We start from the raw sequence: 23,902 nt of genomic DNA, 5'->3' as shown, positions 1-23,902 counted from the left end.
CACTTCCTTGGAGAAGACCATTATGACGCTGAAAAGCGCCATGAAAGAAGTAGGTGTTGAAATAGTACAGGCTGAATATTGGACATCTAGAATATTTGTAGCATAATAAATTTAGGACATAGCACACTGACAAGGGTGAATTTGAACAGGAGGAATGTAATGAAGTGGGAATGAAGATGAGTTTGAGCCTAAAGCAGGTAATATGCCTCAATGACAGGAAGATTATCTTAGAATTTTTGGAATGGTTCTAGAGGAATCTGAAGGAAGATTTGTCAGGTACCGATAGAGATATTGAAGTTAGGTGGGAGCGACCTGCTGAGGCACTGGAGCTTTGATGGATGGGATTTGTAGTATGCTTTAGTGTATGTTGAGCTTAAGCAAGCAAGGTCGGTGTTAATCTGGAGCTTTCCAAATCTTGAGAAAGCCTTGACTTTTCTGTTGGTGATCTTTTGAACAAGTTGACAACTCTCCGTAGTATTTGTTTTGTCAGAGCTCAATTTTCTGATAGAAAACTTGCGTCAAAATGTTGTCAGTTGGCTCTTAAGATTTTGGGTTTTTTATTTTTTGATTTCTCATTGCTTATTGGTTTTTAGTTTTCGTTTTTTTTCCCTCTGGGAGAGAAAATGCTTTGAACAGATTTCAAAACTTTTTACTTTCTCATTAAAGCAGCTGCATAAAATGAAAATTTTGGGTTTTTAACTTATTGTTTGATCCTTTCTAGCTTACAAAATTCAGGGATTCATATATTCTCCAGCTTACTCCTGTCACCAGGCTCATTGAGCTGTAACCCCCTCATCAGAAGGGGCCCCACCACCAGTAATGGAGCTACTCAGGGGGTGGTGATTCCAAGTCCAAGATATGCCACTGTGAGCTGCGTTCCATGAATATCAGTATAGAAGCTGGACAGCCAGAAGCTCCTGAAACAAGTCACGTGTCATTAAAGAGCAACTGGGAAATTGATTTAAAATAATTGCGATTCAAGCAACTTCCCGATGTCTTAACATGATAAAATGCTTACTCAAAACCGGGAGACTCAGTCACATCATTCAGAAGTTTTATGAGTTTTTTTTTTAGCCTATTTTCTCCAGTGTAAGACAAATTTTTTTATTAGAACTTATGCAACCCTTAAATAGTTGCCACAAATTGTAATTTAGTTACTTTAGATGTATCAAAAGGCCGGGTGTACTCCTTTCTTCCTTTGCCTGCTGTCATGTAGCAAAGAAAAATTTTATAGTGTTGCTTATAGATAAGTAATAGGTAAGGAATATGCAGTATTTAAGTGTAATTTGACAGCATATGTGCTTTGCCTTATCCATGATTACTGGTACTGAATGGAAAACAGGTGTTCCAGTTTTCACTGAATCTGAGTAGTGCTTTGACATTTTTTTTATTTTTATACGGTGCAAAGCAGTATTTTTATTGTAACCATGTCTTCAAATAGGTGATAAAACACAGACAAACTGTAAATAAATAATAACAAAAACTAGAGTAAAGTTTTGAAAGGAATTATTTTATTGTACTACTGCCTGGGGGGGATGGGGGAACAGATGCATAAAATAGTGAGTAATCGCCCAACAGCAAAATAAGGAGTGGAGAGCTGTGATAATAGTGCAGAAAGGTTCTTGATATAGAGGAGTTATTGAATGGTGGCTGTGATGGCGTGTGGTAAGTGCTGCCTTAATGTGAGGCAGCTGGGTTTCCCCACGGAATTGGAATAACTGTCCCCACGGGGGACAAAGCGCTCAGCTGCGTGTGTGCTGTGCGGCGCAGAGCCGAGCCATTAGTAGGAACCGTCGTGCCAGCATTTAACCTGGTGTGATGGGAGATAACACATAGAAGGTAATTCTATAGCCAGAAGGGAAAAAAAAAGGAAAAAAAAAAAAGAAAAAAAGGACTTTCTTTTCCTAGCATTGAAAGGCTGTCTGTCTTCTCACAAAAGCTTGGCTGAAATTGTGATCAGCTTGCTTCAGCTGTTGCAGGAGTTCTTGGATAAATGGGCTGCTGTCAGTCCTCATAAATTGCTATGGAAAATCATATATGCTCTTCAATTTTCTCCTGTCTTGCATGGTTCTGTTGACCAGCTGCAGGCTATTTAAAGGGGACTCTGAGCCACTGTTTAGAACTACAGAAGCTTGGTAATTTTTGTTTCATTTTTGAAAGGCAGCTTGTGCTTAGACTCCCCAGTTTCGTGAGGTAGAAATGGAAGGGAAAGAGCCAACAGCTTTTAAAATCAATGAAACAGTGGATGCCATGACAACCCAGTTCATCTGTCGTGCTGCATATAGAAATTCCAAATAAATAAAATTCCCGTTTTGTTTGCATTTATTAAGGTTGTATTAGTAGCAGTTTCTTCAAGGGATTTAAACCTTCTTTTTCTAAAGAATGTTGGAGGATTTTTTTTTTTAAATTCTTGGCCTTTTCTCAGATTGTTTTTTGTGAGGAATTCGTGGTGACTACTGACTTTTCCTTGTTCCTAAGTACGACATACATGCAATACTACAGAAGAAGTAAATTTGGTTATTTTACCATCACTTTTTATAATGGTAATGGAGACAATTATTGCCAGACAGCCTGTTTGCCTTTGTCATAAATTATTTTATACTCTGAATATAAAATGACTTTGGTTTGGTTATAAATTCAAAGCTGTTCTTAGAATGCATCTGAGAGAGGCTTCAGAGAATTGACTACTATTCTGTAGGGCTGATATTTTTTTATGATGAAATGCAACGTGAGGCAGAATTTTAAAAAATGTTTGAATGTTGGCATCAGCTGATAATTTAAACAATCTTTATTTTACATATGAAGAGTTAATTAAAGAAATCCCACTGTTCCAGTGTTGACAAACCAACTTAAATTAGCAAATGCACAAGTACATGACCAGACCTGGAGAAAATTTTAAAAATCAGAAACGCATCACAGTATTGAAACGAAATAATCCTTGCGGATCTAAAATAGTTGACAACATAATGTAATAATTGCAACTTGTAAAATGAAGGCAGAGACTCTAGTATCTGTGCCAATATGAAGCAATTACATTAATACTTTAAATGCATGTGTTTAGATATTAATGTCAGATTCGTTCATTAAATCATGCAAACTTTCTATTTTGTAGGAAATGTGCTCTCAGTGGACAAAGTAAGTCATGCAAGCATAGAATCAAATTAGGAGATTCAAGCAGTTATTACTACATTTCTCCTTTCTGTCGTTACAGGGTAAGTGGATTTACTGTGATTTCATTTTGAGTAGTTATGCAGTTATTTTTCCATAACATTATAGAAAATGATATTAACCACCTTTATTTTTCTATGGATACAGATCACTTCTGTGTGTAACTTCTTTACGTATATTCGATACATCCAGCAAGGACTGTTGAAGCAGCAAGATGGTGAGTAGGAAATTGTGTTTGGCACATATAAATAGGCATTTACATAGTGCATGTGCCTGAAACTTGCTATCTGTGCACAATGGCAGTGACCTGACATTACAGGAAAACTGTTTGTAGTCATTCTTGTGATTGTGAGAATTTGATGATATCCCACTCTCCATTTAAGTTGGTGTGTTTTTTTTTTAACAACAAATTAAAAAGCAGCGATTTTTAGTCTATTTAAAACCCCCTTATGTTATTCAGTAAGAAATGTTATGAAAAATTCTGCAACGAGAGGAGTTAGTTTTTCCACGCAGTGTTCAAAAATAGTCTCTTTCACAGAATATGGAGATGCTTTAGACCAAAAAAACCTTTTGGTTTTATCTGGGCCATTTTTATTTCTTTCACTTGGTGTTTTGGTGTGTCTTCTTGTTTCGTGCGTGGAGAATTCAGACAGCCTTTCTTGTTAGACTACCGTTCAGGGAAAACTGGCAAGGATGACAGTATTTTAGGTTAAATTGCAAGAAATCAACAGGAAACTGTACTGTAATCATTCATCTGAGTGCAGCTGAGGAGTGTTGGCCATTGCTGCAACATGGCAAAGTGTCTTGATTTGGGGCTCTGGTTATAAATATATCTGACAATGTAAGGCTTGATTACCCCCCACCCCAAAAGGGATATGTGGTTTTTACTGCCATTGCTTCAGACTGTTGTTTTGTTTCGTTTGGTTTTTTTTTTTCCCCACCAGAAATACCTGGTCACTTTGTTCCTGTCAAAATAGCATATCCAACAACTGCACATTTAAACTTTATCTGCCTAGTAATTCAGAAATTCAGGAATTTTCTTAACGGTGTTTTTCAGTTTCAGTATGTCTATATAAAAGAAGATGGCTATGAAAATATACGTACCGTACACCTAGTTACTTAAGTCCTGAGGTGATAAATAGACTGTTGCTTACAAAAAATAATGCTGTTATCTTCCCTTGTCAAAGGGAATTATTTTCTTGGAATTCACCAGAAATTCACCTGTTTCATGCACTAAATTATGTTTAATAAAACCTTCAAATGGTGGTGATTTTTACTGATGTACCAGCATTGCAGAAGATCTTGCCAATGTGTTAAGTTTTAATTTGGTTCATAGTTAAAAGGCTTTTAATTTGATCAAAAGGACCTACATAGTCTCAACTAAAATTTTATTACTTTGCTATTGAGATAAAGAAATTAGTATTTTTCCATCAAATAATGCAATATTTTCAGCATTACCAGAGTTATTTATTCTTCACAAGAAGTTTTGAAAATACTTGAGTTTGGTGTTGCGGCTCAATTGTCACTTTATCATTAAAACATTGTATTTGCATTTGTAGCTTTATGTAAATATTTCAACAGTACCTTTAGAAGAATGTTGGCACTCATGCTAATTATAACAAAATTTCAGATTCTCTGATGAAACAATTCTTATCCAACAAGTTCTACATTTTTCCTCTTGCAGTCTTCTAATTTTACAGAAAATGAGCCAAGGGGTCAGGCAATTAAATTGAGAAACAGCAATTAATTGAAGCTGACAAGAAGTACTAATGCATTTTTGTTCCCCAATCTAAAAAGAAATATCCTAAAATTTGGTGAATTTTTATAGGACCATCATTTAGAATTTTTAAAAATAAATAACAACTTATGTCACAACCAAGCATAAATAGCACTCACAGATATTAATTCTGGTTTTACTAGATGTTTGTTACTTCTCAGTTTCCCCTAAACTGATGTACAGTGAGGCAGCCTGTATACATCCGTTAAAATAAAACATGAATTCAGTATGTTTAATGATATTTCTGTCTCTTCTTTTTTAGTGGATCAGATGTTCTGGGAAGTTATGCAGCTGAGAAGAGAGATGTCACTAGCAAAACTTGGCTTTTACAAGGAAGAGCTCTAAATCTTTTAACTCTTGCGCATGCATGAACTTCATTGAACATATATAATTAAAATTGCTGAATCTTTTTTTGTCACTTGATATTTATTTCCATGAAGTGGGTCCAAGATCTTTCTCCTTCTGCAGATTGCACTAAGAAGTACTGTGATTGTTTTAAACTGACCTATGCTGTATATGCGTACATATAATATTTAGTTGAACAAATGTGGTAAGCACTTGCAGGTGTATTAGTGATTGTAATTTACATTTAAAAACAAAACTTCTGATTAAAGTGTTAGTCTGAAGCAGTGTCTGTCTTCTGTTCTTTGTGGTGCAGAGTGATGTGAACCTCCCTGGTAAGTCATTTGAAAATGTAAAACTGACATGATTTTGTGAAGAGGGAATAAATGCCTGATAGTTTCTTCACTGTGGTGTTTAGATACATGCATGTATCTCTCTATGCATGTATACCAATACAGTGAACAGACAATTAGGAAAACGTGGAATTCTTTAAAGTGCGGCTTTCCTGTGGTTTTTTTCATTTAAAACAATGTAAGAGAAACATACATAGTGAATTGTCAACAGCATAATAAATCTGGATATCTTCTCTCTAAAGTAGGGTGCTTTTCAAACATTAAGGAACAATAAAATTACCTTGTTCACTCTTTGGTTAGAAATCTGTCCTGACCCCTCTTGAACTGCTAAAAACTTTCCCTTCTCCTCTTCCATTAGAATTTTTCCATTCCTTTAAATGATTTCTTTTTTTCACCCCCTCTTGCTTTTTGGGGATTTCCAGTTTCCAGTGTTTTATACATCAGTTTCCCACAGCTGCGCTGGAAACTGGAAAATATCTTAACTTGATTTCTTTAAGATGCTGATTATAATTTCCATCTAATGTTTGTTAGCAGTTTTCTTCACACACACAATTTGTTACAAAGAGAAGCAAAAAAAAGGATTGTGGCTTGTTAAGGAAGATGCTTTTTCTCTTCAAGTGCTACTTTTACACTTCCAGTTCAGGTGGTCCTTTTTCCCTGGACTTAGCCTGAGCTTAAAGCAGACAGCTGATTAGGTTACAAGGCACATAGTTGTGAGGATGTGGTAGAATTGTTGTGTAAAAACCCTTTTGGAAAAAAACTAGATCTTGATCATGACAACTGTTTATCAATTACAGCCAAGATTAAAGCATTGGCGGGTAAACTAACACAGTAGAAGTAAAGGCAAGTTTATATAGTTGGTTCTTTAACAAGAAGCACCTTGGGGGCTTGGTGAATACAGATTTATTTTTTTTGATGCAGAACAAAAATAACATTCATCACTATCTTACTGGAGCATTCTCCGTTTTTACAAAAGTAAATAGAATGAGCAGTGCAATTTAATACGGTACTTGTGTTGCTTACATGTCTATGTGCCTGAAAACACTTTGCAAGTGTTGGCTTTGACCAGGCATTTCAATGTTAAGATTAAAACAAACAGTTGTACCTAAGTATTTTACTAGTAATGAAGTATGTCCAACCTGGGCTATTTCAATACTGTTGAAACATTTTTATCAATCTCCGATCGCTGGGTATTAGTTCTGACTGTAGAAAGCTGGAAGAACTCTATCTTCAATTGTTAAAAAGTTGTTTATTATTTAGATAATACTAAGGAAGTCTGATTTTACTCACTCGTAGAGAACAAACTGTTGGTATTACATTTTATGTTAGGCTCATAAATGCTTCCTAAATGATTGTTAATCCTTAGTTTACATAATGAAATCAAGCTGTTTCCAGGATTAGCTAACAGTAGTTAAATGATAGCTGATAGTTGCCACTATTCTAACTTAATAATCCTTTATAAGCGTTGCTCATTCAAACAGAGGGAAGGGTCTGTTCTGTACATGATAGTGTCAAGGCATAAATGGTATCTGAAGTTTATAACGGTGAGGTGATTTTCTTGTGCTAGGGACTACAAGGGTGTACCCAGTGTAGCTAAGTTACATCAACATGATGTAAATACTGATCAGCTTGCTTCTGTCTCTTCCCCGCCCCCCCCTCAAAATTCTTTAATAGAAGCTGCCTGTCATGAGAAGCCTGTGTCACTGCGAGTGTCTGGGGCTTGTAAACATTACACAACAGCTATTTGTCTGGTGAATGTAACCACTTCAGAACATGGCCTTATTCCAGACTGCTTGACTTCACTGAAGCTTTTGTTCACATCCAAATGCCTCTTACAGATGCCTGTGCAAAATGTCTGAATATTTTTCTCCTGTTTGCTTAGGGGTGACAGAATAGGAGCAATTATCAGTGTACAAAGATCAATTTAAATAAAGTGAAATAGTGTTTGCTACCAGCCTTAAAGACCTTTGTTCAATGTGCAGATTTCGCATATGTTTTTCATTGTTACCTTAGACAAACAGGTTAATCTGGAATTTAGTTTTCTCAATAATGTAGAAATTCTGCTTCTATATAATTAAACTGCTGGGAGATATAATTTTTTTTAGAGCAGCTGGATAGTCTGATGTTCAACTGCTTAAATGGGATAGCACATATGGTGAAACCGGTGATAGCTTTACTCTTGCAGATTTGATTACTTTTCCTTTCATCAGTATTATTAATTACCTCACCTGTGTGAAAGTACAGAGACAAGATAAGTAATTTTTATTGCCGCATTTTTTGCGCATGCGTAATTATGATTAGTACTGGGACCAAAGGTCCTTAAAACAAGAACATCAGACGTACTGAATGGAAGAATGCACGTTGCCTTCATCTTGCCTCAAAAGCCTTGTCAGATTCTACTTTACATGTAGCAGAGTTTAATTATAGACCTGGCTCTAGTTATGAAGGAATGAAACCAGCTGGGACGAATTCATTGGAATGTCCTGACAACGATGTGATGCGTCCCTTGGCACGTTCGTAATCACCTGGGAGAGGGACGGTGCATTTTCCTCAGCGGGACTCTTCGAGCAGCAGGAAAGCAAAACGCTTCTACCGGCTTTTCATGGATGTGGTGGGGGAAAATGAGGCCTTGCAGCAGTTCTTTGAAGGTAAGAGTCGAGTTTTAAGAGAGAGCCTGAACACTGCCAGCAAGGAAAACTGGGAAGCGGCTGAGGTCTCCTTGCCATTTATCACTTCTAAAATCTTGGGGATTTTCATGAGGTTAGAGAGCTCCCTCCCTGCTCCATTGTACCACGTCAGGTTGAAGAGGTTCTTCTGTCCATTAATAATCGTTCTTCCAAAATGGCCAGATTCTAATTGTGGTAATTGCGCCAGATCATCAGGATCCTTCTGAGAAGTTAAACTCAGTTTTTATTGTCGTTTGGCTGGGATCTCTCTTGCTGCCTTACATTCAAGCAGGTGTCATTAGTCTCCTGCCATTCTCTTCCCAGAGAATTTACTTTCTAATAGATTCCATAATAAAACTGCATTTCTCAGGCCCTGACATAATGTGATTCAAAATGGCTGTTCAAAGACTTATGTAACTTTTTTTTTTTACAAAACCTTTTCTTTCCTGTCCTCCAATTTACACTTGGCATTTTTTTTAATAGTTATTATTATTAACCTCTCTATTCCAAGCTTCTCTTTCTGTATATGTTTTCCTTCTATTACCTGCGCCAGATATTCATGTGATACTGATCTTAAAGCAACTTGGGAGCCTACCTTTTCTGTTTTAGATAGTGTGGCAATTCCCACCCCCCCCTGCATTTAATTTCCATTGTGCTGAAGAAGTGAGGGGCATTTGTTTGTTTGTTTTTCCTCTGGCACTCTGGTCTCAGCAAGAGGTGGCAACTCCAACTTTTGAGTTTTAATTTCAAACTAGGAAATCAATGATTCATCAGCATGGATTAAGAAAATGTATTTAAGCCAAGATATTCAAACCAGTGAACCACAGTCTAGTGCTGCTAGCCAGCAAATGTGGCGTTTATAGATTTCAGCAAATTCATACCGCGTTTCTTACATTCCTTTAAGTCATGGAGATCAAAAGCTAACAAACTTACTTGGCTTTGCTTTCAGCAACATAGTGCCTGGTTTCATCTAGTTATTTGTTCATGTACTGCACTGCACTATATAGCTGTTAAATACTCAAAATAGTGTTGGATATGAATTACACAAAAAACCCTCATTATCAGAAGAATTTTTAAGAACTGACTTGGAAAACAGGACTCTAGAGAGGATGGGCTGGGTTCTGTTGGCTTTTGTGACAACAGTACTTTGATCATAGAAAGTATCTCTGATATTTTACCTGTATGAACTCTTTAGCTAGCATTATTATTTGTAATTCTAGAATTACTAAGCTAACTCTTTTTAGAAGGTAGTTTGGTAGAACATCTGTCTGGGCCAGCGTGAGGGGGAGAAGCCCTGCCAATTCCATTTAATTGCAGGAAAAAATCCATCTTGGGAAGTTCTGTTCCTTCAGTAACATGTGCAGCCCTAGAACATGACAAAGCTCTGCTAACGCTGTGCAGGGATGCTGTTGGGTGGCTGAATTTCATTATCTGCATCAAGGCTACAAGGAGCTAATTGTTCTATCATTCAGTAGCTCCTTAGAACCTTGTCTTTCAAGACTACAAAAAAGCTGAATCCTGCAGTACCAAGTGGAGAATGCCTCCACTGAGGATGTCTCTCTGCTTCACCTATGCTTCAGTTTTGGCTTCCAAATGCATCAGCTGGCAGCTAAGCATGTGTGTACATCTCTTTTGTAAGATTATTTGAAATGCATGAGAAAAAGGGTCCTTTTCCCCCTGTTGCTTTAGTTCTTTACAGTGCATATTTGTTTTGATACTCATTAGTAAGATAAACTCAAATTTGCAATATTGAGAGGGGACAGTCTGAAAAAGTAGGTTTTTTTCAAGGAAAATGAAATAATGCTGCTTTTCCTGCCTATCATGACTTTCAATAATTAATAGACCTCTTAGATTAGACATGTCTCTCACTGGGATTTGACCTTGGCTTTTTATCTTTCAAGGAAATGGCTTTTCTCCTGTGGTGTGGCTGTTGTGGGAAGTTCTTGTCTTTCCTGTCTTATTTCACTCCTCCCACAGTAGAGAATTCACCTTTGCACGTTTTGATTTTTTTGTTGTGTTGTTTTTTTTTTTTTTTCCCTATGATTTCTGTTGGGACTGATGTTTTTAATTTAAAACATTTGTATTTTTGAATCGATAAGTTCCTATCTGTCAAGGGATGGTCAGAGCTCTTCATTAGCTCTTCTGCCTGTCCATGTGCAGCCAAGCAAGCTACTCTGGCTGATGTTATCAATGGGTTGAGAAATTGAATGAAAGCCGACCTAGTTACACTGTTAAATTCAGTTTTCTCTTTTTGTTGTTATTGGAAGGTACATTGAAGTATCTGGAATGTGTGTGTTTGGTCTCTGTGCTCTCTGTGATCTAAAGAGGTCTCTTAGTGGAATCACCACTTCTTTGTATGCTCAACCCTCCTGCAAGGGTAACACTGAGTATAGTTTGGGCTCTTGGTAAATAAATTAAGCCCCAGAACAAACATACCATTAAACACAAACCACTCTAAATGCAAAGGTTTACATACCATTTTAACGATGAGAGATTGAAAAAGGAATAAAAGATGAAATGAGGAATTTAAAATTTTAACAATCTGTTTCTCCTGAAAATGTTACTTTGGGGAAAACCCAATCTTGACACAAGCTCACTCCGTACCAGCTGGAGTGTTGTAGGTCTTCCTGCTTCATGTCTGTAACTCTGCTGGCACGGCAGTTTTTATTAATGACTCTGGGTCTGTTCCAGTCAAAATGAACCAGACTATCTTGAACAGTTTAAATAGGGATGGATATTTGGAGTTCTTTAGCTTGAAAGAAGCTTATGAACTATCAGACCCCTAAGTAGGAATTACCATTGTGTAAGTCCATGAAGTTCAACTGGACTTTTCACTGAGCCTGTAAAGTGGAGCTCATAAGGTGTTGAGACCTCTTTGCCCACAATGGTCAAGTATCTTCAGATGAAAACCTTTCCCTAAAGTTGCAAGAGTTTGTAGCAAACATTAATTTGTCCTTTCAGCAAGCAGGTATTAAGAAGCACTGACCATATTCTGAATGTCATTTTTACATCTCAAGGTGTTACTTAAGGATTGTTCCCTGTAGAGAATGGCTGATTTCTTAACACAGATTTTACTACAAATAGCTGGACTTGGCTGGGAACCTCCTAACATCCTCTTTTAATGTCAGGAAATGATCAGTTTAGTATTGACTTTTAAACAGTACAAAAAGCTTGAGAGAATATTTCATTTCTTGTGGACCGAATTTATGTATGCAGAAAGAGCATCCTAATAGCCTGGTTATTTTGATACTCTGAAAAGTGATGGCTCTGGTTCCAGCCAAATTCACAACTGTGTGTGACTTGTTCTGAAACAGCTACTCTGTTGAAGACATAATAGAATCATAGAATGTCCTGAGTTGGAAGAGACCCACAAGGATCGTTGGGTCCAACTCCTGTCCCTGCATATGACAACCCCACAGTTCACACCGTGTGTCTGAGGGTGTTGTCCAGTCTCTTGAACACTGTCAGGCTTGGGGCCGTGACACCTCCCTGGGGAGCCTGTTCCAGTGTCCACCACCCTCTGCATGAAGAACCTTTTCATCATGTCCAACCTAAACCTCCCCTGGCACATCTTCCTGCCATTCCCTTGGGTTCTGTCACTGGTCACTAAAGAGAAGAGATCAGCGCCTGCCCCTCCTCTTCCCCTTGTGAGGAAACTGTAGCCCCATGAGGTCTCCCCTCAGTCTCCTTTTCTCCAGGCTGAACAAACCCAGTGACTTTAGCCGCTCCTCATATGGCTTCCTCTCCAAGCCCTTCACCAACTTCGTAGCCCTCTTCTGGACACCCTCCAGTAGCTTTGTGTGCTTTTTATCCTGTGTTGCCCAGCACTGCACACAGTGCTCCAGGCGAGGCCGCACTGGTGCAGAGCAGAGCGGGACAGTCACCCCCTGCCCGGCTGGCAACGCTGGGCTTGGTGCACCCAGGACACGGGTCCCTCTTGGCTGCCAGGGACACTGTTGGCTCATGTTCAACTTACTGTTGACCAGAAGCCCCAGATCCCTCTCTGCAGAGCTGCTCTCCAGCATCTCGTCCCCCAGTCTGCATGTACATCCAGGGTTGCCGTGTTCCAGGTGCAAAATCCGGCACTTGCTCTTGTTGAACTGCATGCGGTTGGTGATTGCCCAGTTCTCCAATTTGTCCAAATCCCTCTGCAGGGCCTCTCCGCTCTTGAGAGTGTCGACAGCTCCTCCCAATTTTGTGTCATCAGCAAACTTGCTAAGCAATCCCTCAAGTCCTGAGTCTAAGTCATTTATGAAGACATCGAAGAGCACTGGCCCTAAGATGGATCCCTGTGGAACCCCGCTAGTGTCTGGTTGTCAGCCCAATGTAACCTCGTTTACTAGAACCCTTTGAGCCCAGCCCATCAGCCAGTTGCTCACCCACTGCATTGTGTGTTTATCCAGCTGTATGCTGGACGTCTTGTCCAGGAGGATACTGTGAGAGACAGTATCAAAGGCTTTGCTGAAATCCAGAAAGATCACATCGACAGGCTTCCCTTGGTCAACTAGGTGGGTAACCTTGTCGTAGTATGAAATTTTGTTAAGCAGAAGCTTAGCAATAACATAAAACCTATTGCAAGGAGTTTCTGGTTCTCTGTCCACCATCCTTCACTATGCCTTTAGATACTAATCAAAATGAGGCAACTGATTTAAACACAGTGGGATGTAAGGCACTACATGGAAGTGCTGGGAGAATTAATCAAGGCAGGTAATTCGGGGGTTGAGACTGTTTGCTACAGAAGTGTGGAGTATGAAGTGAAGCTCGGGAGCCAGATGACTATGGTCTCATGACTGGAGGAAAGGAGGGGATGCCTCCCTGAGAGAGAGATGGAGCAAGCAGCTGTCAGAGAAGGAGACTGGGGTTCAGACTAGACCTTGGGGGCCTGGGGCTGGGAATAGGGCCAGGCTAGGAGCGAATGGACAGGGAAGCAGAAGCCAGTGGTAGAACTGACAGCTTTTAGACTTCAGATTGAAGGAGAGGTAACAAGAGAATATCAAGTTTAGGGGGAAATGGGAAAAAATACTGTCATGTGCTGCCTGTCACTGCAGTCTCTGTTCTGCAAACAACCATGTATGAAACCCCAGTCACTGTCTTGGCCTTTCATTTTCATCAGCACCTGAGAGTCCTCTGCGTAGTGACACTTGAGTTGAATGTGTTACCTGGTACAGACTCTTCCTACAGTTGCCTGGGCATGTTGTGGTGTGGAGTGTGGACTGGGAGCAGAGATCGCTGAGCACAAGCTGATAAAAGCTGCTGACTCCACATATTCTGGCAGCTCTTAGCCAGGCACGTGGTTCTGCGCAGGAAGCTGCGTGTTCTCAGGGACCTCTCACCAGGGCTTGTCCTGTGATGTACACACAGGTTAAAAAATAACAAATAATAAACAATAAATTTGCATACGATCCAACAGTTCCTCCCCTACTGAAACAGGTGTCAATGCAAGCACATGGTGCCACAGACTAGGAAAGTACATTCAGAGAGGAAGAATGTTATTGAAGTTAAGTTGGACATGGTGTCCAAATGTGCTGGTTCTTTTGTGCACCTGTATCATGAAGCTTTAATTAGTGGTGGCCTATCTTCTTCCTGGTGTGGTTCCTTCCTCTCTCAGCACAGAATTACTTCTTCCTTCTCCTCTTATCGATTTAACTGTTTATGCAAAGTGGAGAGATTAGGAGGGGATGATACCTGTTGCTGTTGTCACCACCTAGCAACAGAGACAGTTTCTGGATTCTATTAAAGGTCCTGTTCTTGTTGGATTCATAGCTGTCCTTCAAAAGACCTTGTTTCTGACCTTGGTCAAAATAAGGAATTCTTGCTTTTGTGCTACAGGTAAAACTCTCTGTATCTGATCTCTAGCCTCATGTTAATCACAAAATTGTATCGTTCTGCATGAGGGCCAGGCAATTTGAACAGGAGGAACATATGGGGAAAAGGAAGAGAAAGTGATTGAATCATTTTCCTGTGGACTACATTAGCAAAAGGAGAACTGTTTGAGGTTCAAGGATATCTTAAATTCAGACATGAAGAAAGAAAACATGAGAATACAACAAATTGGAGGAAGGCTGCTAAGGGAAGCTAGGCTCTCTTGTATTCTCAAGCTGGTTTTGCAAACTGCTTTGCTGCTACTTAAAGATTTTCCATGTTATAATTTTGCTGCACCTATTGAATCTGCTCTTCTCTGATGTGCGGAGGTTTGTGTACAACACCAGTATATTGGGGTGCAAGGATCTATCAGTAGTGCACCTGCAAGTTGCTATCTCAGTGAAAGGCAGCCAAAATTAAATCTGCAGTAGCGATAAGCAAATGGTGCCTAGATTAATCTGTGACCACAGCAATTCAGGAGATCTTTATTAGCAATGTGAATTAATGTATTAAGATGGACACATGAGGGAATTCCTGTGCAAGGTGGTCAAAGTGGATTTTTAGATGCTGCTTGCAGTTAAATAATGTCTAAACACTGGATCAAGAAGGAACCATGTTGGACAAGAGGCATCAGAAAAAAAAAAACCCAACAGAAAAAATGTCATGATATGACTTCTTACCATACATGTGTCTGATGCTACCACAGTGGGAAAACAGTAAAAGCACCAAAGGCAGTTACTGCTCCTGTGCCCAATGACAGGGATTAACCTTCCATGTTCTATTCTGCTGCAGAGCTGAGGGCAAACACTCGGGGCTGAGCCACGCAGTTTGCGATTTGCAGGCTCGTGCATTTTATCTTGCGTGGCAGTGGGCAGAGCCAGCACTGGAGAGAGCAGTAACTTGAATGTTCTTATCTTGTTTGCTTTCTGACTGGCCGCACCTGTATTTATGGCAGGCTTGCTGGAGAGGTAGAGAGCCTACAAAGAAGTGGTGTTTGTTTGGTGTTTTTTTTTTTTTTTTTTAGAGAGTTCCAGCTGACTGTCCCCAAAACTTGTCATGAATTCTGGAGGATTTAGAATCATAAAATCTGTTTATAGCCTTCAGTTACCAAGCAACAAAGGACAAAGTACTGAACCTTTCTATTTATTAATACATTTAACATGTTAGTGGGCTGTTTTTTTGGGAGAATGTAAGGAAGCCACCAGACATTTCTAAGGCTTTATTTTTGCTCTCTCTAGGCTCAGGATGGCGGATTTTTAAACCGTTTCAGAAACTCACTTGCAGTACGAATGCATAAAGTGGGTCTGTGTGTGACAATATCTGAGCTTTAACCCAACCGCCTCTTTTGATCCCAACGTAACAGAGCATGAAGTTATCTTCAAACCCCCCATTTCCAGTTGCCGACTGGGCCCCTTCATCCTCTTGCTGTGGTAATTCAGTGGAGCCTTAGTGCCGTGCATGCACTGGTGTTTGCCTGGTGCTGCTGTGTCTTCATCGTCCCGTGCACATTCTCCTTTACTCTGAGTTTTGCGTTATCTTTTCTCCCAGAGTGACTAAAGCCAGAAGTGTAACCCACCTGTTACACACGGACAGGATGGATTTGGGTTTTCCTTTGTGCAGGAGAGCAGGCACTGCAACTTATTCTGAAGTACTGATCATCCTCTCTGAATTCCACTATCATAACTTCCATCATTTTGACATTTTTAATTTTAGGGAAAGATGTCCATGGAGCTTTGGAGAATCCCATGGTGGATACAAGTATGTTGGAAGAATTCATCAGTAGTGACCTAGAGTTTGGAACTTTGTAAGTACTACAGGAACATGTACCTCCTCTCCTTAGCAACATCTCTTAAATTGTTTTCATTAGTACTCTGATAAAATCTGAATGCAAGGGTCAGAACTGAAATCTGAATTTAAGAGGATTGTGTCTCTCTTGATATTGTTACTTAGTTGCAGCTGTCTAAGAAGACTTGGAAAAATTAATTACAGACAGTAATGGAAATATGGTTGTCTTGTCCAACAGAATGAATGATAATGAAGTCTGGGGTAATTCACAACTGTTATACTAATTGTGGCATTAAATGTACAGCTGCTATTTTAACATTCCAGTAAGTGCTAGTTTAGTGTTTATGGACAGAATAAGTGATGTGAGACTAATGTATAATAAATTGAGAGAATAATGTAAACCTCCCAGTTTGAGGGAAGCAGGGCTACTGTTTTCATCCTAATGCTTCATTCAGAACAGAGAAACTGTTCATTAATCTCTTCTGACACTAACTGTAAGAGATACAAGGGATACATAATGCAAAGGGTTGCGGACAAGAGTGGAAAGTTAAGCCACACAGATCTGTCAAAGACTTCAAACCCAAGTCTTTCATCTAGACAACTGTCAGATTCCTGTTGTTCAACACAAAATTCTATTAATGGGCTGACAGTTGCACTTGCCAAGAAACAGAGCAAGAGGGGATGTTTTAAAAATAATTAAACACTGGATTTTTTTCATTCTGGCTGCACTTAGCAGCGGACATATTTACTTACAGTGGGTTAAATAGCCTTCTATCTGTTCTAAATCATGACTAATGAATTCATTCTCTCTCTGCCATGCTATAAAAGTAATGAAGAATGAAGAAGTTATTGTATATAATTATACATAACCTTTATTTTTCAAGTGGCTACACATGTATCAGGTTAAACAGGTTATCGAACTCCTGTATGACAACTTTAAAAGGCTGTTCTTTTGCTTTTATACATAAACCATAGCAGAAATGTAAATGTGTATAAATATATATATATGCTATTATGTAGCTTGGGTATGTTAGATATTATAGTTCAAGTGCTACTAAGTATTTACATGCAAGAAAATAATCTCTAAAGCTACTATGGGTTTGGAGGCTCAACAGGATTTTACACTGATATTACAGTAAGACTTTAATTATGGGATTAAGAAGAACATTTACTGAATCACTAGATCTCTAAAAGTAAACTTATGAAGTATTTGTCTGTGTTTCAGAATATTTGTGCATAAACAGAATCTCATAAAGGAACTTGCTAAAACGTGTCAAAGTAGAAAAAGACTAAATCCTCCATATATATATATATAATGCAGATCAACATAACAGCACGTGCAATACAGAATGCAGACTGCAATAAAAAGGGTGCAGTTACCGGCAAGGTCTTGGGTACCTCTAGATGTGTCCATTAGAGGTTTTCTTACACCAGACAGGCCATGCATGTTACATTTATTCTTCTCTTACATCACACGTGATGCACCATGGGATTTTGTCATCTTCTCCTACAGTAACAGCTTATTCCTGCGTGGTGAAAGGAGAACAACGGTTGCACGTCCTTTTCTAAGTAGACATTTAGTTGATATACTATGTCTGTAATACAGAATCATTTAAACTACAGAATATTTTTTCCTTAAAAAGCACAATACCAGTTTGAGCAAAGTTCTAACTTGGAGACATATCCCTACTACCTCTGTAATTTACGAATACTTTATTTGTCCTAGAAAGTGTTTGTCTCTGTATTTTACTGAAATACTCTAACTTAAAGCAGAAATTGAGTACACAAGGCAATGTTTGAAACCAGGAACATGAATGTGAAAGGAAGTTTTAGACTTTCATGGATGTATCTTTTTAAATTTTACAAGGCACATTCGGAATTCAGTAGCTATGGGTCAAGTATCCCACAGAAAAAAAAAAACCCAGATGTTTACTGACTCTCTATTGAAACTTGAAAACGATGTTTAGAGCAGTAAACATGGTATTTAAAAGCATTAGAAAACTTGTTTTGAAGGAAATTAAAGATTATTCTAGTGTGGAATTTTTAAATTCATTTTTTAAGAGTAATCATATAGTTCAGGCTAACACAAAATGCAGGGTTGTGGATGCAATATGTCAGAAAACCAGTAGCAATACCATTAGGAAATACACAAGAACACATCAAAAGTAATAGGCTGTGACCAAAACTGAATCTGTTCTCTTTCATGCCATCCAACCTCAAAAATACAAAGCCTGAAGTAGAAACACTAGAATGAAAATCAGGTGATGGAAATTTTCCACTGATGCTTGAAAATATTTGCTGTCTATGTGGGAACATATGTTTTCTGAAGAGGAAGGTGTCCCTTTAAGCAAATTTATTTTACTCAAGTTCTGCCACAACACTGGGCCTTAGTAAAGGAGATGTGTCTCACTAAATTTGTCATCCGTTCTCTGCTCTAGCATTTTTAGCCTACTATGTGTCTTAAGCACTTGTCTTTCAGGTAGTGCTTCAGAGTAATGTTTGAGTCTACAGTTCATATGAATACCTGAAAGGGTTAAAAGTCCATTTTTTAAACCTCCATGCGTTCCTAATGTAACAGAGGGACCCTCTGCAGTTCCTTCAAATGGCACTCAGATGGCACAGGATTTTCCCTCCCTTAAGCTGCTTTGAAAGCCCCATCATCGGCTGAAAAATGAAATGGGAGATGTGACAGACCTGTGCCCTCAGCGGACTGGAGACAGCAGCATAGCCTGTGGTGTTAGGATGCTCCTGTTTTCAAGGCAGAAGGAATGAAATGGTTTTGTTACGTAGTGTGGGAACCTCTGCTTGTTGCTGTGAGCTACTCACAAAGGACTTGGCCTAGCTTAAACTATGGGGCAGTTCCAGGTCTCACTCCAAGAGAGTAATCCTTTACACACTGTCTGATAGGAGAAGCTCCATAAGCATAAAAGCAAAACAGAGTATCACAGGGAGATATAATATAATCAAGTACATGTGCCAAAGAATAAATAATCAACCTTCCCTCAAGTCTCAGGCACGTGAATAGGCTGAGCTGCTGGGAGACAAGTTGAGAGTAAAACCTGGAGTGTCACCTGCGCACAAGGAAACATCCGCTTCCTGCCCGAACATCAGGAGGAAGCCGCACAGGAAAATATGGGCTGGCATGTTCTTGTGCAGAGCAGCGTGCTTTTGAAGTTCTTTAGAAAGGAATCAGGAGAGGTTGTGTTTTCAGAGATCTAGCTGTTTAAGTAGCAAGCGGTCAACACTAAAAATCACAGAGCACACTTATTTGTTTGACCTTCCATGATGACCTTCCCAGGCAGTGGCGATAAAACATAAATCTCCTGCTCGGCTGTGGGGTTTGGCAAGGAGATGGCTGTGTATCGCATGGAACTCCTTGGTTTCCAGCCAGGATTCCTCTGTCTTGCCCCCGGTCCCCAGCTCCTGTAACGACTGTCAGAGCGTAACCGGCCTGGCTGGGACCGTGCCATGCCATTACTGTCGCGCTTTAGCCCCAGCCCCTCCTGGCCGGCAGCTAAAACCACGTACCAGTCGCTTACCACTCCCCCACCCGCGGTGGGTGGAGAGGAGGATCATGGGAGTGTTCTCACCCAGAGCCAAATCTGCCTGAGGTACACATTGGGCTCCTCCATCTTTCAGCATTACCCACCATGTGCACCCAGGTCCCTGAGCAAAAGCAATTGCATGGGAGGGTCTGGCTTTACCCAGGGCAGGAGCAACTCAGACTGTTTTCCCCAACACATTCTTTATGTGCACCACAGGGACTTTATCCCCTTCTACAGTGTGTGGAAGCTTCAATTGGGCAGGAACAGCTTGACTGTTAGGTCGCCTGGTGTTAAGTAAGGAGGCGGCCTTTGCTAAATTTGAATCCCAATTTCTGAAAGTTCCACCACCCATTGTTCTTTATGTAGTCTTTAACAGCCCATTGTACTGTTCGATTTTCCCAGAGGCTGGTGCATGACAGGGGATGTGATACACCAAATCAATGCCATGCTCTTTGGCCCAAGTGTCTATGAAGTTGTTCTGGAAATGAATCCCGTTGTCTGACTCAGTTCTTTCTAGGGTGCCATGTGACTTGCTTTTCAAGGCCTGGGATAGTGTTCTGGGCAGTGGAATGGCACATGGCGTGTGTTTCCAGCCATCCAGTGGTTGCCTCCCATGGTAAGCACATAGCGCTTGCTGTGGCGGGTTTGTGGGAGTGCAAAACAGTCAATCTGCCAGTCCTCCCCGTATTTATACTTCAGCCATTGCCCCCCCATACCACACAGGCTTTAACCACTTGGCTTGCTTGACTGTAGCGCATGTTTCACAATTGTGAATAACCTGTGCAATAGTGTCCATGGTCAAGTCCACCTCTTGGTCGCGAGACCATCTATATGTTGCATCCCTTCCTTGATGACCTGAGGCATCATGGGCCCATGGAGCCATGGAAACCCCACATCAAGCTTCTGGATTTTTTTGTGAGCTTGTGAAATCTCTTCTTTCAAAGTGGGCAAATGCACTTCACACGTGTGTGGCAACTTCCCGCTTTCCTCTGCTCCTTGGCTGCCACCTGTGGTGAGCAAGGTGCTAAAATGGGACCTAGTAACATCTGATAGTGACTGAGAGTGCTTTGGCCAAACTAAGGTCTTAAGAAATTTGCTAGTGGAAGACGACGGTATAGGTTCTTTAACCTGTATTCTGGAGAGAATGGGTTTAAAGCCCTTGTGAACTCCATGTATTCAGAGTTGCTGGTGTGGCTGGAGACAACTGAAGAATGACTCGTGGGAAGGAAGGAGGACTGAAGTCAGTGGGTCATGGTGGAGAGGTTTGGGCAAGAGCTGGTAGAGATGGGGCCTTCTTGCATGGAGGAGGGGTGGAGGGCCATAGGAGATGGTCTGATGAAGTATGATATTTCTTCTGTGAGTAGGGGCAGCAGCCATGGTGAGCAATGATTCCTGAAGTCCCTTGTCAGTAGCCTGGTGGTCTTCCAGCTGCTTTCAGCATTGCCTTGTGATCATCCTCCATGTTTCCTTCCAGTAGACATCAAAATCTCTTTTTCATTCCTAGACAAAGCCAGTTGCCAGACTCTCCACCGGACTCTGGATCGGAACGATGTTCACCACCACAGCTCCAGAGTAGGTCACATGAATTCGTCCTCTTCCAAACTCGTAGAAAGGTCTCCAGCTCCCCTTCTTTCTCCTTATTTTCGTGTCTGTTTACTTCTTACAGCCCTGTGGTATGACCCTCCATGGCCCAGCGGGCTGCAGACTCAGCTCCCATGCCCATCTGCTGTGGCACCCAGCAAGCTTCCCTGCAGGTTGACGGAGACGTACTTTGACCCCAGTGCTGGTGGTCATCCTTGCACCATCCCCCAAGGCTGCTGTCTGAAGACAGAAAATGCTGTGACTGCTTGGAATAATTCTACATCCTCCAACTTTTTGGGTTTTAATTATTCATATTTTCAACCAAATGCATCTCAGATTTCTGGGTAAATTAAAAAGCTTTTATAAAAAGGATGAGACAGATACAAAAAAAGAAAAAAGTAGAGCTGGTTGAAGTCATGGCTTCATGTAAAATCCCCCGTGGGTGTAGGGTTTTCCACAGGATGGCAGTGTTTAGACATTTTTGAGACACTTGTCATTGAGGGTTCTTAAAATGATTGAAGTTCAGATTGGAAGTAGGAATGGATTTCAATTTTTAAAAATGTTATAAATCTAATGAGGGATGAACAGGTGCTTCATAACTGGATTATAAAAATATCCAGGCACTTTGCAATACCTATTGTAGGGATTTGTCCATAAGGATCTTGTAAGTGTTCTGACAAGTGGCATGAGAGAAAAAAAAAATATCATCATATCTGTGTAGAGCAAGCGAAATGGTTTGCATCTACCATCTGCCATATTCACTCATCAGCATGTTGTGGGTGCTTAATTATTTGAAATATGCTGACTAGTACAAGCATCCAACCATGATACCTAGTAAGAATGAATTGACTGATGCGTGCCAGAGGGTGACTTCCCTGGTTATGAGAGAGAAATGTGAATTCATCAATGTTAGTCCTGGGCTTGCAGATGCTCTGTCTCCTATTCTGTACAGAGCTCAATTATGTGGTAAATGTGATGAAGGGGAAGGAAGCTGGGCCTGGATTTCTCAATAAAGCTGTTTATCTTCTTTATTAGTTTGTTTTCTAGTAGAAGGTTCTAGTTAGTCAAAATCATATTATTTTTGAGGGAATACTTTAGTTATTGGAAATTAAGATACAAAATACTTCTTAAATAAACGTGGAACATTTGAACAAACCCAGAAAAAGAATAACAATATGGCGGGTGGGCTTTTCTTCTGCTCATGGAGAAACCTTATTTTGAGTACCTACTGGGCCTGACAACCTGGAGTTTGGCTTGTATTTTCCCCCATCCAGAAGAAATGACCATCCGTCAGAATATTCCAGCTTACATTTTATAATATCAAAACTCTGGAATAAGGTTTTTTCCCTTGCACAAAGGAGCACTTTTAAAAAATCTCAGTTTCTGGGAGAGGGGAAAACTGTTACCCATCAGTTGCCCCTTGAGATCACCTCATTAACGCCTTAGTTTAACTGATACTACTGTTCCTTGTATAAGAGGGAAAATTCACCAAGTTCACACTTGGTGGAGTACAATTATTTAAAAGAAAGCTGTGATTTTAATGCAAGTGTCAGGAGACAATAAAACCATGCCATGGATTCACTATGTAAATTTTTAAAAAGAGATCAACTTCTTTATTCATATGAAATAAAAATGTAAAGTAATTTATATTTTGGAAGGAAAAATTGCATAATTTAGTTTTAAAAAGTCAACAGCAGTCTCCACCCCCTGGCAAATCAGAATTTGGATGACAATACGGTTAGAATGAGATACCTGGATATTCTCTTGTTATGATTCTGTGATATCTGTATTTCTACTTATAAATGAGTAACGCAATGTGTATTTTTAAAAAAGCATTTCTGCAGCGTCAGGAAAAAAAAGGAAGCTCTCACAATTACTGGGAGATGCCACTGATTCTCCAGTCCAATCTCAGGACTCCAGACAAGGTAAGAAACTGTGTGAAGATGAAATTTAATGTTTCATGCTGTAGACAAGTAAATATTTTAAGAGCACAACTTCTCCCGGCTCTGAAAAGGTAGCGGTATTAACAGTCTGTACTCCACTACCAGGTTTGGAGTAATTTACCTTTTCAGTGTTTTTGAAAACCAGGCCCTATTTATATTTGGCGAAGAGAGAAAAAGTGTTAGAGTTTCATGTTTCCTGACATGCAAAATATTCTGCCCTTCTCCGTGAGTGAGTCTGCAGTGCACAGATGATACCACACTCTGCTGGCTCTGCTTAGCACTAAATTGACTGGGCAAAGAAACCACCTTGGGTCAGCTGAACAGGGGATTAATGTGGTGGATGAGCAAACAGATTGCAGTTTCTCTTTATTGTCTCAACTTCTTTTTTTTTTTTTTTTTTTTTTTCTATTAAGTGTATCCATGCACAAGCTTGGTAAAAGCTGTGTGTTCTTCCCCACCCCTTCCCCAAATTAATTTGCTTCATTTTTCTATCAAGATAAAAAATGTTAAGCTTATACTGATTGATACAAAATGGCTTATCAGGCGTCTACAGAAATGGATCAGCTTCTGTGAAGCGTGAGGGTCTCTGTGAATGAATGGTTTGTAATGAACAAATTTGAGGAATTTCACCCTTGTCTGCTAGTGGAAAATCTGAGAGTAGGTTGTTATTTCTTCAGAGCAAGTTATTTTTAAGCATTAAATCAATCTTTTTGGACGCTTTTAATGAGTAGCAACTGGGTTTAGTAGGCTACTTATCCTTTGGTATCTTTTATTTGATCAATGTTGCTTGCTTGTGACTAGTCCTCTAATTCTACCACTGCTGGAAAGAGAAGATGAGCAGACACTTCTGTATCTAAAATTGCTATTGCTCTTTTTAATA

General features: G+C 39.9%; 2 protein-coding genes across 3 annotated transcripts in view; both read left to right on the top strand.

The window, feature by feature from the left end:
* The window catches only part of RAB3IP (RAB3A interacting protein), a 34,014-nt gene extending 28,370 nt beyond the window's left edge, over window positions 1-5,644 (top strand). Inside the window, exons 9-11 of one of the 2 annotated variants that reach the window (XM_065641349.1) lie at window positions 3,113-3,212; window positions 3,316-3,385; window positions 5,208-5,644. In XM_065641349.1, the coding sequence (XP_065497421.1) occupies window positions 3,113-3,212; window positions 3,316-3,385; window positions 5,208-5,290 (253 nt within the window). In that variant the 3' untranslated portion in view covers window positions 5,291-5,644. The remainder of the gene's footprint in view (window positions 1-3,112; window positions 3,213-3,315; window positions 3,386-5,207) is intronic. The other variant, XM_065641357.1, reaches the window with a different exon arrangement.
* Window positions 5,645-8,242: 2,598 nt separating this feature from the next.
* MYRFL (myelin regulatory factor like) overlaps window positions 8,243-23,902 on the top strand; it is a 42,309-nt gene continuing 26,649 nt past the window's right edge. The window contains exons 1-5 of the mRNA XM_065656604.1: window positions 8,243-8,288; window positions 15,882-15,972; window positions 21,003-21,070; window positions 21,165-21,423; window positions 22,913-23,004. Coding sequence (XP_065512676.1) covers window positions 8,243-8,288; window positions 15,882-15,972; window positions 21,003-21,070; window positions 21,165-21,423; window positions 22,913-23,004 — 556 coding nt within the window. The remainder of the gene's footprint in view (window positions 8,289-15,881; window positions 15,973-21,002; window positions 21,071-21,164; window positions 21,424-22,912; window positions 23,005-23,902) is intronic.

This window comes from Caloenas nicobarica, chromosome 1, assembly GCF_036013445.1.
Source record: "Caloenas nicobarica isolate bCalNic1 chromosome 1, bCalNic1.hap1, whole genome shotgun sequence".
NCBI classification, from domain to species: Eukaryota; Metazoa; Chordata; class Aves; order Columbiformes; family Columbidae; genus Caloenas; species Caloenas nicobarica.
Note: the sequence above shows the minus strand (reverse complement) of the source record. Positions and strands in the feature narration are given on the sequence as shown.